The sequence below is a fragment of the Seriola aureovittata genome, chromosome 3, assembly GCF_021018895.1.
Source record: "Seriola aureovittata isolate HTS-2021-v1 ecotype China chromosome 3, ASM2101889v1, whole genome shotgun sequence".
Taxonomy (NCBI): domain Eukaryota; kingdom Metazoa; phylum Chordata; class Actinopteri; order Carangiformes; family Carangidae; genus Seriola; species Seriola aureovittata.
In genome coordinates this window covers 5232292-5244615 of record NC_079366.1, presented here as the reverse complement: position 1 = coordinate 5244615, position 12324 = coordinate 5232292, and the positions used below count along the sequence as shown (strand labels likewise).

The window sequence follows — 12324 nt, the reverse complement described above, 5'->3', positions numbered from 1 at the left end:
AACATTTTTTTCTGTTTCTGTTGTCAGACAATAGAAAAAGTATGAAATAGTGACTGAAGGCAGCCAATTGAGACTACATCAAAGATCTTCTATACAGAAGATACCGCATTACAGGCAGCACCAATGGTATGAATTGGGACACAGTTCCGATATCCTAAGTAGGCGTTGTTCCTCAACCCCTCCCTCAAGCCAAGGCGACTGGCATGATTGAAAATCTATCCCTGTATAGACTTACCTCTCTGCGTCTTTTCGGGAAGAAAATACAGATCCGTTTTTCTTGTTATTACAGCCTATTGCTGCACAAAGCTCAGGCATTTTTAACACTAATTTATGGATTTCTTTTCCCTGCCAAAAGAATACAACAATAGACGATACAATACAAATTTGTGTGTGTGTGTCTCTCTCATCAGGCTGCAATGGAATCAGTTATCAGCTGCATTATGAGGGTTAATTTTGATGCTGTTACCTGTAGAAAAGAGGGCAAAAGGGAATATATCTTAAAATGTTTGAGAGCTCTGTAAACCACTTGTCCCTTAAAAAGAACACAGTATCTCAGAGAAAAGAACATTTATTAATAGAAGTCACATTAATTTGTAATAAACAGATATTAGTTATATTAAACATAATACCTATTAATTTTTTTTTTTAATTTTAAGACAGTCACACATATATTCACAAATTTAACCAATGTACTACACTGAAGACACAGATATGAAATAATCTATCAACTAGCACTTAGATTTACTTGTTTCACAAACTGAGCACAGGACAATTGAACAATGAATTGAACAATGAAGGATTATACAACAGCTGGTTCAACAAACAGCAGTTTGAGTAAAATTCAATGCACTGGAACGCTTGAAAATATTTGATGCAAAGAATAATGAACTACATTTCAGTTGAAGATCAGCACGGTACAATCAACAACAGATCAACAAAATCATGTGTGAGCCACTGAAGTCTGCGGTTGGTCCATGATACATTTTACGAGCCAAAAACAGAAGCAAGAAGCAAGAAGCAATAACCAATAAAGACAAATGTTGCCAATAACACAACTCTTCCTTGATTCTACTGAGTACGGACACCACTATAGTATTATTTAGGACTCAACAAGTGTCAACACAATATCAGGACTTTGGCACTCGTTATGGTTTGGTAAAGCTCTCTCAATTGTGAAGATAAGCAACGGCAAATAGTAAAAACAGCGGAAATCACTGTTCAGGTTCAGACGTTCTGTGCAATAGTGCAACACTGCATAGTGCCTATTTAAACCAGCATGTAACCTCATACAAAAAAAGGCCCATACATGAAGTGCACTTGCAGAAATATCTCACAGAGATGTTTTCACTTAACCATCAGTTAACCGATGTCTGAACCTTCACCAGTTAAATCAGTTAAGTCACTCTGGACAACAGTGTCTTCTGTGCCTCTGAAATGCGGTGAAGTTGGTATTTAGACCGCCTTTGTCAAGACAACAAAGAGAACCATGTTCAAATGCCTAACTTTACTGTTCATGTACTATACACTGTGTAGACAGATCTATACTGCTTGACACCCATATGGTTTGTCATTTCACATCTTTTAGCACCTGCAAGACGAGCACGCTCACGTTACATCTGATTGAGAGTGATCACTATGCACACTGACCAACCACTTTACCACCCGATGGACTCCAGTGGTGCCACATCAGGAAATGAGCCGCGGTAACTGATGTCACCAAGGTTCAGCAAACACGTCTTACAGGCCAGGGTAAACTTTGTATCAAGCAACAAATAATTTCCCCCTGTGAAACTACACAGTACATCTTACTACCTTCCCGCCACCTAACGAAAAGCCAACAGAGCATTCAGATGACTTCTTGTTTTTGTGTCCCTGCCACAGATATAATATGTACAGCTTGTTATTTGCATGGGTTATACCATGCAAATAACATCCCAAGTTCAAATCTGGCCTCGGAACATTTCTGCTTATCATCCTTTCCTATCTCCACCCATTATTTCCCGGATCAAACCTCCACCAATAAAGGCAAAACGCCATTAAAGTATAAAAGGAAAAAATAAGAGACTGTGAACTTGATACAAACAGAGTCTATGTGACGTCTGTTCTCTCATCCGCCAAACCAGTCAAAGAGTTCAGGAAGTAGGAATATAGGGCTGGGTGAAACAAACAATATATTCACTGATCGATATGATATAATGATTTGGTGATAAAATTATATGAAAATGAGACACTTCAATAGGTTGTCTGTGGGGAACACTGCTTGTGTACATTAGATAGCATCACAGAAACAGCGGATTTTCTATCCAATCACGTGGCAATCCTTTAGGAAAGGACAATTGCACAAACAGGGATAGATAAAGTATGATAGATGGAAAACATGAGCGCTCTTTCAGAGGAAACTTTTGAGTGTCAGCAGCTCCACAGCAAACAGGACTTCACATGCAGGATTTATAAGAATTTATACTGACAAGCTTTTTTTTTTTGTTTGCTGTCCATTAGTCGTTTTCACAATCTGAATCTTTAAGGTCACCAGAAATTACTCATACCATGACACAATATCAAGAGTTACTGTGACAAATTATTTGCTGTATCGCCCAACCCTATAACTTTGATAGCCACACTAACTCCATAACAATCAGGAATTTTTCGCATGCAGCCTTTATATCAAAACACCGTACTGATGTGTGTGATAAAATTCACATCCATTACCATTCTACAGTGTATAATAGTCTGCACAGTTGATGCAGGGCACACACTGGCATAAACAGGCTGTACAGTAAGTGTACAGTGAGTTATGCGTGTTCTGTTAAACTGTAAGTGCATCACAGCCACTTGGGACGCAGTTTATGCAAGTTATTTTACCAGAGACGGACGCTCTGCCAGCTTTATTTTTGTGATCTCATAACCACAAATTCTGCCGGTGTAAATCACAGCTAGCATAGGTAGAGGTAATAGCTGTTGACATTGGCTCTGTTAACTCTTGACATCCATTTCAGCTGTGACACTCCAAGCTGTATGTGTCTTTTCAGAATAACCACTAACATATTCCTTTATTTTCTTGGTTCGTTGTGTGTGTGTGTGTGTGTGTGTGTGTGTGTGTGTGTGTGTGTGTAATTATATGTGCATATGCTCCTCATGCCTGCAGCTTGCACAAAGAAATGGATGAGCCACTTGAGAAAATCCAGAAAGCTGGATACACAGCTTCAGCAAAGGGGAACACAAAGGAGTGGAGGGGATACGCCCTGTCTGCCACGTTATAGAACGTAGCCATGCCCCCCTCACAATCCAACAGCACCCCTACACGCTTTGGACTGGGATTTTGCAGCACGGTCTCGCTGCTGTTATGCCAAGCTGACAGCTTGACGTTGAACCACTCAACACACCAGGACTGAGCGTTACGGCCCAGCCGACTGGTGGGACCTTTGCGGTCAATGCTACCATAAGCTAAACCTATGCCAATGAAGTTGTTGCTGCTCATACGGACTTCCCAGTAGTGGCGCCCTCTAGAGAAACCCTTGGAGGTGAGAACCTGGGAGCAGACAGCAAAGCGTTCAGGGCAGTTGGGGTAGTTTGCGTGCTCATCTGATACAGAGGCCTTCGTGAAGTCCTCACTCAGTATGATGCGTTTGTGGGCTGTCCTTGGATCCAAGGTGAGCACCGTTCCATCTAGAAGGTACAGAAGTAAGATAAAGACCATTCAAACAACAAACCTGGTTGCTACTAGCATACGAGACTAAGATACCTGCTACACTCAGACACTTACATTTCAGAAGCTCGGTTCTTTTTTCAGCAGATAGAATGTTTGGAGGAATGTCTGTAGTTTCTGCAACAGAAGACGACAAAAGAGCCATTTGTCAGCAGGCAAATGGAGTGCTGCTGCATATGTTAAAAAATAAATAAATAAATAAATAAAATAAATAAAAAATTGTATGTTGTGGCTGCAACAGGAGCAACGTACCTGGTGTCTGATTGGGTTCACCTGGATGAGGACGGCCTCTGAGTTTGTCTTTCACACCAAAATCCAGCAGGTTTTCCATTGACTGGGCTAGTTTTTTTCTCTGGATGTCTTCAGCAGATTGTGGAGGTTTTTTGGTTTGTTCTAAAGAAAAAAAAACATTTGTTTTATAGCTGAAGAAAAAAATTCAGAGCTGTTAAAGCCTGTGAATACTTTATAACATTAAATATTCATAAGAAAATCAGCAACAATCAAACAAGCAAAAAAACAAAAACACTCTGCAAAGTCAGATTTGACGATCAAGACAAATTGTGGAAAAAGTGGAAAAACAAAAGCTGTTCTAACTTTGGAAGAGTGAGTTCATCTCCCATTGGTGTGAGTAGGAAGCTGATTGAGAAAGTAAGTTATTCAAGTGTTACATGACAAATAACTGCAGCCTTCAAAGTGAACATAACGTAAATGAACTCCTCTCTACGACAAAAACTGAACAATAAACTGGTGATTGAGTTTCTTAAAAATTGGGCATTTCCTTACTTGGAGCTTTCTTCTTTGGGCCTGCTTTTGGTTGGGAACCTGGACCTGGAGTGTGGGACATGGGAAATCCAGGAAGCCCTGAAGGGCACTGAAACTCTGAAACAGGAACAGGCATTTTATGAAATGTCATATTTCATAAATCCTTGTCAGTTTTTTTTACACACATCATAGAGCATATGTGCTGGAAAGACAAACATACCAGGTTCCTGGTGACGTCCAGGGTTCCAAGGTGTAAATGCTGAGGCTGCTCTTTCACCTGAGAACATGCCAGACAGTGTCATTACAACTGTCTTTTTATTTATTTATTTTTTAAAGTATATTTTTGGGGCTTTTGTGCCTTTATTGGACAGGATAGTAGAGAGAGACAGGAAATGGGGAGGCAGAGAGGGAGAATGACATGCAGCAGGACTCGACACATGGGGGGCCTGCTTAGACCACTACGCCACACGACGCCCCTGTCTTTTTATTTTTTATCTTTATCCAAATGACTTTAAAACAGTTACCCCAATATCCCATCACCACCCAATTCAGCACCAATTTGAGAAATGTCTTTAGATTATTGTTTTGATTAGATTTCTGTTTTCACCAATTCTCGCATGACACACTCACCAGATGCAACAGTATCAATGTTAATTCCTGCAACAAAATTGAACATTATTGACTTCGCTATACTTTCTTGATACATCGTCAACTGCTAAAACTTCTGCTTAATTGACAAATGTACCTGAATATTCACCTGGTTTAATCATTTGCACTCTGGCCTCAACAGGCTGTTTAAAGATCTCTGTCAGATAATCCTTCAGAGCAGCACCAGAGGCCTGTGTCGCCATCACCTTCTTGGAGTCCAGGTTGATTCTTGGGGTGTAAGGGTCAAAGTTTATGGCTGGGGGCATGGTAAATGAGGTCTGTGAGCAGAGGAACAAGATAAAGCTGTATTAATTTATAATGTGGAAGATGGCAAAAACTGTACGTTATCTCTCATTGGAATGATCAATGAAGTTGTCTGATTGAAGTTCTGTCTCATGTATATTAATATGTTATTGCAGCCTTTAAAAAAAAATCTGTTTATTTTATCAGTAGACTTGAAAATCCTCCTTCTGACACATGTGATCTTGAATTCTCAACAACAGGTCAATTATGAATTAACTGAATTCATTAATAAATGCTTTCAATTACAACACAACAAAATGAGAGGAGTGACCAGTGTCAGTCTCTGACAAACTGTTTACATACAATATATAACTTGGCAAATTATTGAGACATGATGTTCTCTGTAGTCACAATATGCAGAGCTCAACTTATACTTAATGTAAAAGATAGTTTTGAAAACATGTGACCCTATCGATATTAATGTTTTTTACTCCAGTGCAAATTCTGAGATACTGCATGTATGTGTGTGCAGGCAAGTCTTGTTAGAGGAAGGCTGGCAAAAGAAGATCTCAGTGTTTTTGTTTTGTCTGTTATTTAGGGCAGGCAGGCAGAAAGAAATAGGAACAACTGGTGGATTAAGGTTGGACTCAGCTAGGAATGTAGTTTCATTTGTTAGACAACAATTCCTCACCTGTGCAGAGCATTTTATCACGTACTCGCTAACCTTGCTGTATTGTTCCACATTTACATGCGTTTTCCCTACTGTCTATGCAGCTTTCCGTTTCCATACTAAATTACTCAAATCAGCTTTCAGATATCTAAGATGAGGCAGATGAGGCATGTGGGCATCATGTCTGCTTTTACTGCTGACAAGTTATATAATCATTGTGTGGTAACTCACCTGTAGGAAGGCCAGTGTTTGGGACTGACTTAGAAGACTGTGGATATCTTCTTTAGCTTTGCTCATGTTGTCAATGTTCTCAGTGAACTTTTTCATGAGAGTCCTGAGTTTGGTCTGACCACTCTCCATCTCTCGATCGACTGCAATCAGACTATCGCGCTCCTCTCGGGTCAACATGTCCCGCATCTGCTGATAGTCAGCTGCCACAGCTTTCTTCCTGTTGGTTGCTGAGTCCTAGGGGAGAGGATCCATGAACAGATCAGTAATGAGACAGGTTCATACAGGGGCAACTTATTAAAATACAATAGCCTTGTAATAAAAAACATTTTTTAATGTTCAGCATGTCTCAGGTAGGGCTGCGTATGGTTTCAAAACTTTTTAAATGGGTTCCAATAAGAAACCTGGGTTTTTGTACCGATACCGTAACAATATTTTACATATATTCATATACAAGCACACAGCTCTGGTTTCAGCCCATCTCAGTGACCACCATGGACCAGCTGCATGCACAGTGGGGAGGCATTAAAAAGCCAAGAGAAATCAGCCTGCCACTGAATGTGCTTCTCTGGCTAACCAGAGCACTGTGGAAGGGCTGGTTGGGGTTGGGCAGCTTGTTTAATTACCTGCTCTCTGATACCATTGTGGGGGGGTCCAGCTCCATGCCAAGTACAGCACCGGCTTTCCTCACAAAAACTCATCATTGCACCCAAATATTTCATTGTTTCACCAATGGAGAATTCTGCCTAGATAAAATATAGTCTATAATTAAATATCTCTCCTAATTTAGATCATTGAATATGTGATAAAGGAATAGATTCTTTGACATGTTTACCTAACCAATTAGTCACCAACTAACGATACCCAGTGACAGCTTGGACTGACAGCTGACAGGCAGATTTTTTTTTATAAGGGAGTTTTCAAGGCAACATAATCATAGAATAAAAGGATATTTGCTTAATGACACCATACCACCTAAAATAAAGACCACCGAGGAGCTCGTGGTTGACCCTGTCACTATAATGATGGGTGTGGAAATGGTGGACACCTACAAGTTTCTATGAGTGAAACTCAACAATAAACTGGACTGGTCAGACAACACTGAGGCCCTCTACAGGAGAAGAGAGAGCAGACTGTTGTCTCTCAGGAGGCTTGGGTGTTTCACTGTGCTGTGAGTGAAATTTCCTCTATCTTATGAAAAAGGAAGAAACAACTGTAGCAGAGTGAGATTGATGAAATGCTCCTTTATTACTCTTTTTAACGTGCACACAGAGGATACTGTTACACACACAGCACATGTGCAAATGACTCTTATATACAGTCAACACCACCTTCTGGTAGAGACCAAATATGGTCTAACTGACACATCTTTCCCAGAACACTCGTCCCAGTTGTTACCCAAGAACCGGTTGCCACATCACATTAACCTCGCCACACTTGATTTGTCAAGGCTGACTTGATTCAGCCAGACAAATGTCCCTGCCAAAACATTCTTGGCTTACACACAAACATTGCACATGTGTTCACAGATAGATCTAATTTATTGTATATTCTATTCCTATTTTATCTTTTTTTAAACTCATTTCTAATGTATAAATATTTATGGACATTTTTTCCTTTAATTTAACTACATGCCCTTGTGCTCAAATTAAATTTAGCAAACGGGGGATCAATTAAGGTATATCTTAAGATATAAAGACATAATGTAATAATGTACGCTTTTGGGCTTTCAGGCCATTAATTTCCCATTGGTGTTTATCTGGATTACAGTACAGTACATTTCAAAACAAATGGTGAGACTTACCTTCAACTTGTTTTGCATGTCCCTCATTTGATTTATAACAGTCTCATTCTTCACAATCTTCTCATCCAGCAAACCCAACTTGTCCCTCAGGTCAGACTATGAACACAGACACATGACACATTTAGGTTATTCTAACAGAGACACACAGTTCACAGGAGGTCATGGTCTATTTTCCACAGAGCCCTGTGAGATGATTGTGTTAAGTGGTAACTTTGAAAGTGAAAAATAAAGTTTAAGACCTGAGTGTGGGTGTCTGTCAGGCCTCAACAAACATCAAAAATCTTGACAAATCATTTTAAAATGCCACACTTGAGAAAAAATATTTCTATAATACTTTGAATGAGCAAGGCAAATACAAACAAATAGACATTTTGTTTCACAGTGAGTATTTTAGAAAAATAGTCCAAAAAGTGCTCTCAACAATATATTCTGCCCAGTTGGATCTGTGAATGGTTCTGTGGTTTAGTCAGAATATTAAACACTGTACCTGGAAAACAAGTTGTTATTGATTTTCTTAAAAACACAATTTTAAATGCCCTGAGCACAACAAACAAATCATTTTAGGACCCAAAGATGAATATGACAAAACGTAGGAAATTGTGCCAAAACTATCAGTATGGCTAGATACCACTACAGATAACCAAGTATTTTGACACACAGACCTCTTTCAGGTTCCTCTGCTCCTCAGGAGAGGTGAAGGAGCAGCCTTTGTGCACATGTTGAAGGCAGAGGCTGCAGATTGGACGGCCATGCTGGCTGCAGAAGAGCTCCATCAGCTTGTGGTGGTCCGGGCAGATGCGCTCCGACAGGTCACCGACAGGTTCGCTCAGCTGGTGGAGACGGAAAATTGGGTTTTCCCGGTGAGGACGCAGGTGCTCCTCGCAGAAAGAGGCCATGCAGGTAAGGCACGTCTGGGACGCCTCTGCTTCCATACATGTATCACACCGAATGACCATCTTCTCCTCGGGTTTTTTCTCCTCTTTAATCAGGCTTTCTTCGTTCTTGTTCAACCTTAGGTTGAAAGTCTCCACGACGGTGCTCAGGACCGTGTTTTTCTTCAGCTCCGGTTTGGTGGCGAAGTGGGTCCGACACTGAGGACAGCTGTACGTTTCCTTCCAGGTAGCGAGCAGACAGTCCTGGCAGAAGTTGTGTCCGCAGGGGGTGGTGACCGGACAGTCAAAGGTGCTCAGACAGATGCTGCATGTGAGCTCATCCTCCAGACTCATCAGAGAAACCATTTCGGCCATGATGAGGCTGCGAGAGAGAAACGAAACTTAACTTGTGAAATGCACGAAAACGAAACTACAGCGCTTCGAAATTAAAATGTACTGTTAATGTCGACGGTATTATTTAATTTTAGTGTATTTAACTGGCAAAATAGCAGTGTTGAATAAAAAATGTGTGTGTAAAATGTAAATAAACGTTTCTAAAGATTTGAACATTCAGTGCGACGCCGAGCCTGACGTTCATGTTGTGATCCACAACAATGACCAATGTTTCGGCAAGTAAAAAGATATATTTAAGACAAATGTCCCACAATACCTTGAGTCCTCAAGCGTGCAGTAAATGCAGGGTAAAGTAATCCGAGTCGCTTGGTATTGACCTACTTCAGCTTCCAACTATCTGTGGCGGTGCCGTGAAGTACAACCGTTGATATCAAGACTGATACCAAACGCGTCATCATTATTCAGGCAAAGGGGGCGTGGCGGGGCGTGACTCGCTAAATGTTTGATATCTGGATATCTAATCTTTGAAATCTTTTTATATTCTTTTGTTATTTTATTTTACTTTACGACTATTCATTTCAAAATATGTAGTTTGAATGAATGAGTCAAACATGTTCTGATAAATGTCATAAATCATACTTTGATAAAGAAAGAGTCACACATTCCCTTTGCCTACAGTATTGGTTTCTTCCGCGGTTTCCTTCAAAAGTTGCAGCACTCGCGCAGCGATCTGTTTGAGCATCAGTACCGGAGGAGATGAGATGCAGGTAACAGACTGGCGGTAAGTTGTTGTCTGTGTTGTTGGGAGGCAGTGAACCACATGTAATTAACTTAACTACATTTTGCAGTAGCTAGTTTGGCGGTAGTTCAGATACATCCATAGTGATTCAAGTATTTTTTTGTGTAGTTAACTTGTGAAACTACAAATCACTTTGGGCCGAAATGTGCCCCAGAGTACTTTTGTGACTTTTAATTATCATCAAGTTTTCAGCCAAAGTGAAGTGCCTTAGAGTTTATTTCGCATCAACCCGTAAGAGACGCCAGCAGATAACACATCTGCCCATGCACGACCACCTGCAGAGAAGCCGACCAGAAATGTGAAGAAACATTTCAACCTCACTCTGCTGCCTAAAGGCTCTTTTACATAGACTGTGATTTTTAAGTTAATTCATTTGCATGTCATTTAAAAACATTTATCAAAATGTAACAACACATAAAAGGCTGCTGAAATCCAAGGGAGAGAAAATGGATAAATGACAAATACATAAATGACTTGGCTAGACTTGACATGTTTGTTGAAGATCCTACTCCTACAACGTAAGGAACATAATTGTTAGTCTTTACATTGTGTGAGTCTGAAAAACTCAAACTCACTCACATCAAGTCCAGTCAATATTAGAAGTTATCTCAGGGCACTTTTCATATAGAGCAGAGGCCTGTACTATGAAGCATGTTCAACATTCCCAGGATGACTTTTCATTATCTGGCTTAAAGAACCTAACATTTGCCATCCTGGATAACCTGCACTACAAGGCTGGTTATCAACTGGCTCAGTTAACCCTGGGATTACCTGTGTGGCCACGAGCACGTTCATGTGAAAGAGGCAGAGTTTTTAATTATAAGCAACATAGTCAGAACCATGAGTCAAGTGATTTGTGATTTGAGAAGAAATGCAGTAGTAGTATTAGTAGTAGTAGTAGTAGTAGTAGTAGTAGTAGTAGTGGGGGGGTGGGGGTCTTCAGTCCAGATAGAAGAAGTGCAGAGGAGAGCAGCTGAAGCTGCGTAGTGAAGGGTGGGTTTGTTCAAGCTGCTCCATCATGAGTGTGTCCTCTTTTCCATCGCTGGCCGGGTGGGTGGACTCTTTACAGTACAGTGCTGAGGACATGCACGCTTCATACATCCTTAGCAGTTCATCAATGTCACACACAGGAACAGTCACTGGAGCCTCCATGTAAGGAAGCGTCACACTGACACTGTGACCTGTTGGCCTGTGAGGAGCCTCCGTCACCAGGACTGGATCCTCCTTCACTACTGCCTGTGTGTGTGGAGCTTCTTTCTGGGCTGTCTGGGTGGTAGAAGGCTCCATCACTGCTGGTTCCACTGGGGTCAAACACAGAGTCATGACTTGCTCTGTCACCTCCTCAGGTCTAGATGCAGATGCTGCAATAAAAACGAACCAAAAGACTGATCAGTCCATTGAGACTTCCAAAACTAGATGCTGCTTCTTAAACATGCTCTGACTAATATTTTGATTGATACCAATATCAATAAAGCTGCATTTAATTTCAAAACATCACAATTTTTGTTGTATTTCTTGCAAGTTATGAACTTGTTTGTAAAAATAAAAAAACAGCTCTTCAGCTGAAGATAAAAGGAAGTTCTGAACCTCACTGTTCTTCTTCGCTTTGTGGGGAAGTTGTTTTGTGGTGGTCATAACTTTAATTTTTAAGTCAATGTCAATGTCACGTAATCTAGTTTCCGTTGCATTTCACATGAAAACACACTGAGATCCACAGAAATATTGTCCTACCTTCAGCCGTGGTGGGAGCCTTCCTTCTGATCCTCTTCCTCTTTTTGCCCTACACAGAAGCAAACACATCAGACTTTCCATCTGATGTCGGTTGATAACTGCATCATCTAGTGAAATGATGTAACTATGTATGAGTTGTATGTGAGCATCGTGTGCGTACATAATTGGCGCTGCATGACCACTGAGGGAATTGCTGAGTGTGCAGCTGCTTCTCCTTAATTGCTTGTTCATAATATTTGGCCTGCTCCTCCTTCGACAGCGCCCTCCACTGTGGACACATGACAGCACACTGTCAGCACACTGTCAGCAGATAGCGACACACGATGATATCCAGCTACAGGCTGACTACAGCACTAACACAAGCATCAAACAATATCAACAGATACACACAGATCCACATTAATATGTGCAGGCCCAGCAATGCAAAGTCCCACAGTGTATTTGTGTCATAAAATGCTTGAAATCCTCTTATTTAAATTTACGTTTGTCCTCTGGTCATGTGACTTT

At 40.7% G+C, this 12324-nt stretch overlaps 1 protein-coding gene and 1 long non-coding RNA gene across 8 annotated transcripts; one reads left to right on the top strand and one right to left on the bottom strand.

Annotated features, from left to right (window-relative positions):
• Nucleotides 1-552: 552 nt before the first annotated feature.
• On the bottom strand, nucleotides 553-9761 carry trim25 (tripartite motif containing 25). Of its 7 annotated transcripts, none has more exons than XM_056372440.1 (11): nucleotides 9604-9761; nucleotides 8724-9315; nucleotides 8062-8157; nucleotides 6261-6494; nucleotides 5214-5394; nucleotides 5099-5125; nucleotides 4689-4745; nucleotides 4490-4585; nucleotides 3959-4099; nucleotides 3764-3823; nucleotides 553-3666 (listed from the first exon to the last, which is right to left on the bottom strand). In XM_056372440.1, exons 2-11 carry the CDS (start codon nucleotides 9306-9308, stop codon nucleotides 3134-3136), a joined length of 2010 nt encoding a protein of 669 aa, XP_056228415.1. In that variant the 5' UTR covers nucleotides 9309-9315; nucleotides 9604-9761; the 3' UTR covers nucleotides 553-3133. The 7 variants fall into 7 exon arrangements, with proteins under 7 accessions (XP_056228415.1, XP_056228416.1, XP_056228418.1 ...); XM_056372441.1 differs by having other exon boundaries at nucleotides 5226-5394; XM_056372443.1 differs by lacking the exon at nucleotides 4689-4745.
• LOC130166721 (uncharacterized) lies at nucleotides 8824-11609 on the top strand. The gene is made up of 3 exons (XR_008827195.1): nucleotides 8824-8961; nucleotides 9078-9180; nucleotides 11217-11609. It is a non-coding gene; the product is annotated as an uncharacterized LOC130166721 (long non-coding RNA).
• Nucleotides 11610-12324: the final 715 nt, after the last annotated feature.

What these genes read in the sequence shown, in the direction of transcription:
- trim25 (XM_056372440.1), bottom strand. Translation starts at nt 9,308, where the DNA reads ATGGCCGAAATGGTTTCTCTGATGAGTCTGGAGGATGAGCTCACATGC. An exon ending in CCCAAAGAAGAAAGCTCCAA is followed by an intron (nt 4,100 to 4,489) that starts GTAAGGAAATGC and finishes TTTTTTCTTTAG; the next exon opens with AACAAACCAAAAAACCTCCA. An exon ending in TGAACCCAATCAGACACCAG is followed by an intron (nt 3,824 to 3,958) that starts GTACGTTGCTCC and finishes CTTCTGTTGCAG; the next exon opens with AAACTACAGACATTCCTCCA.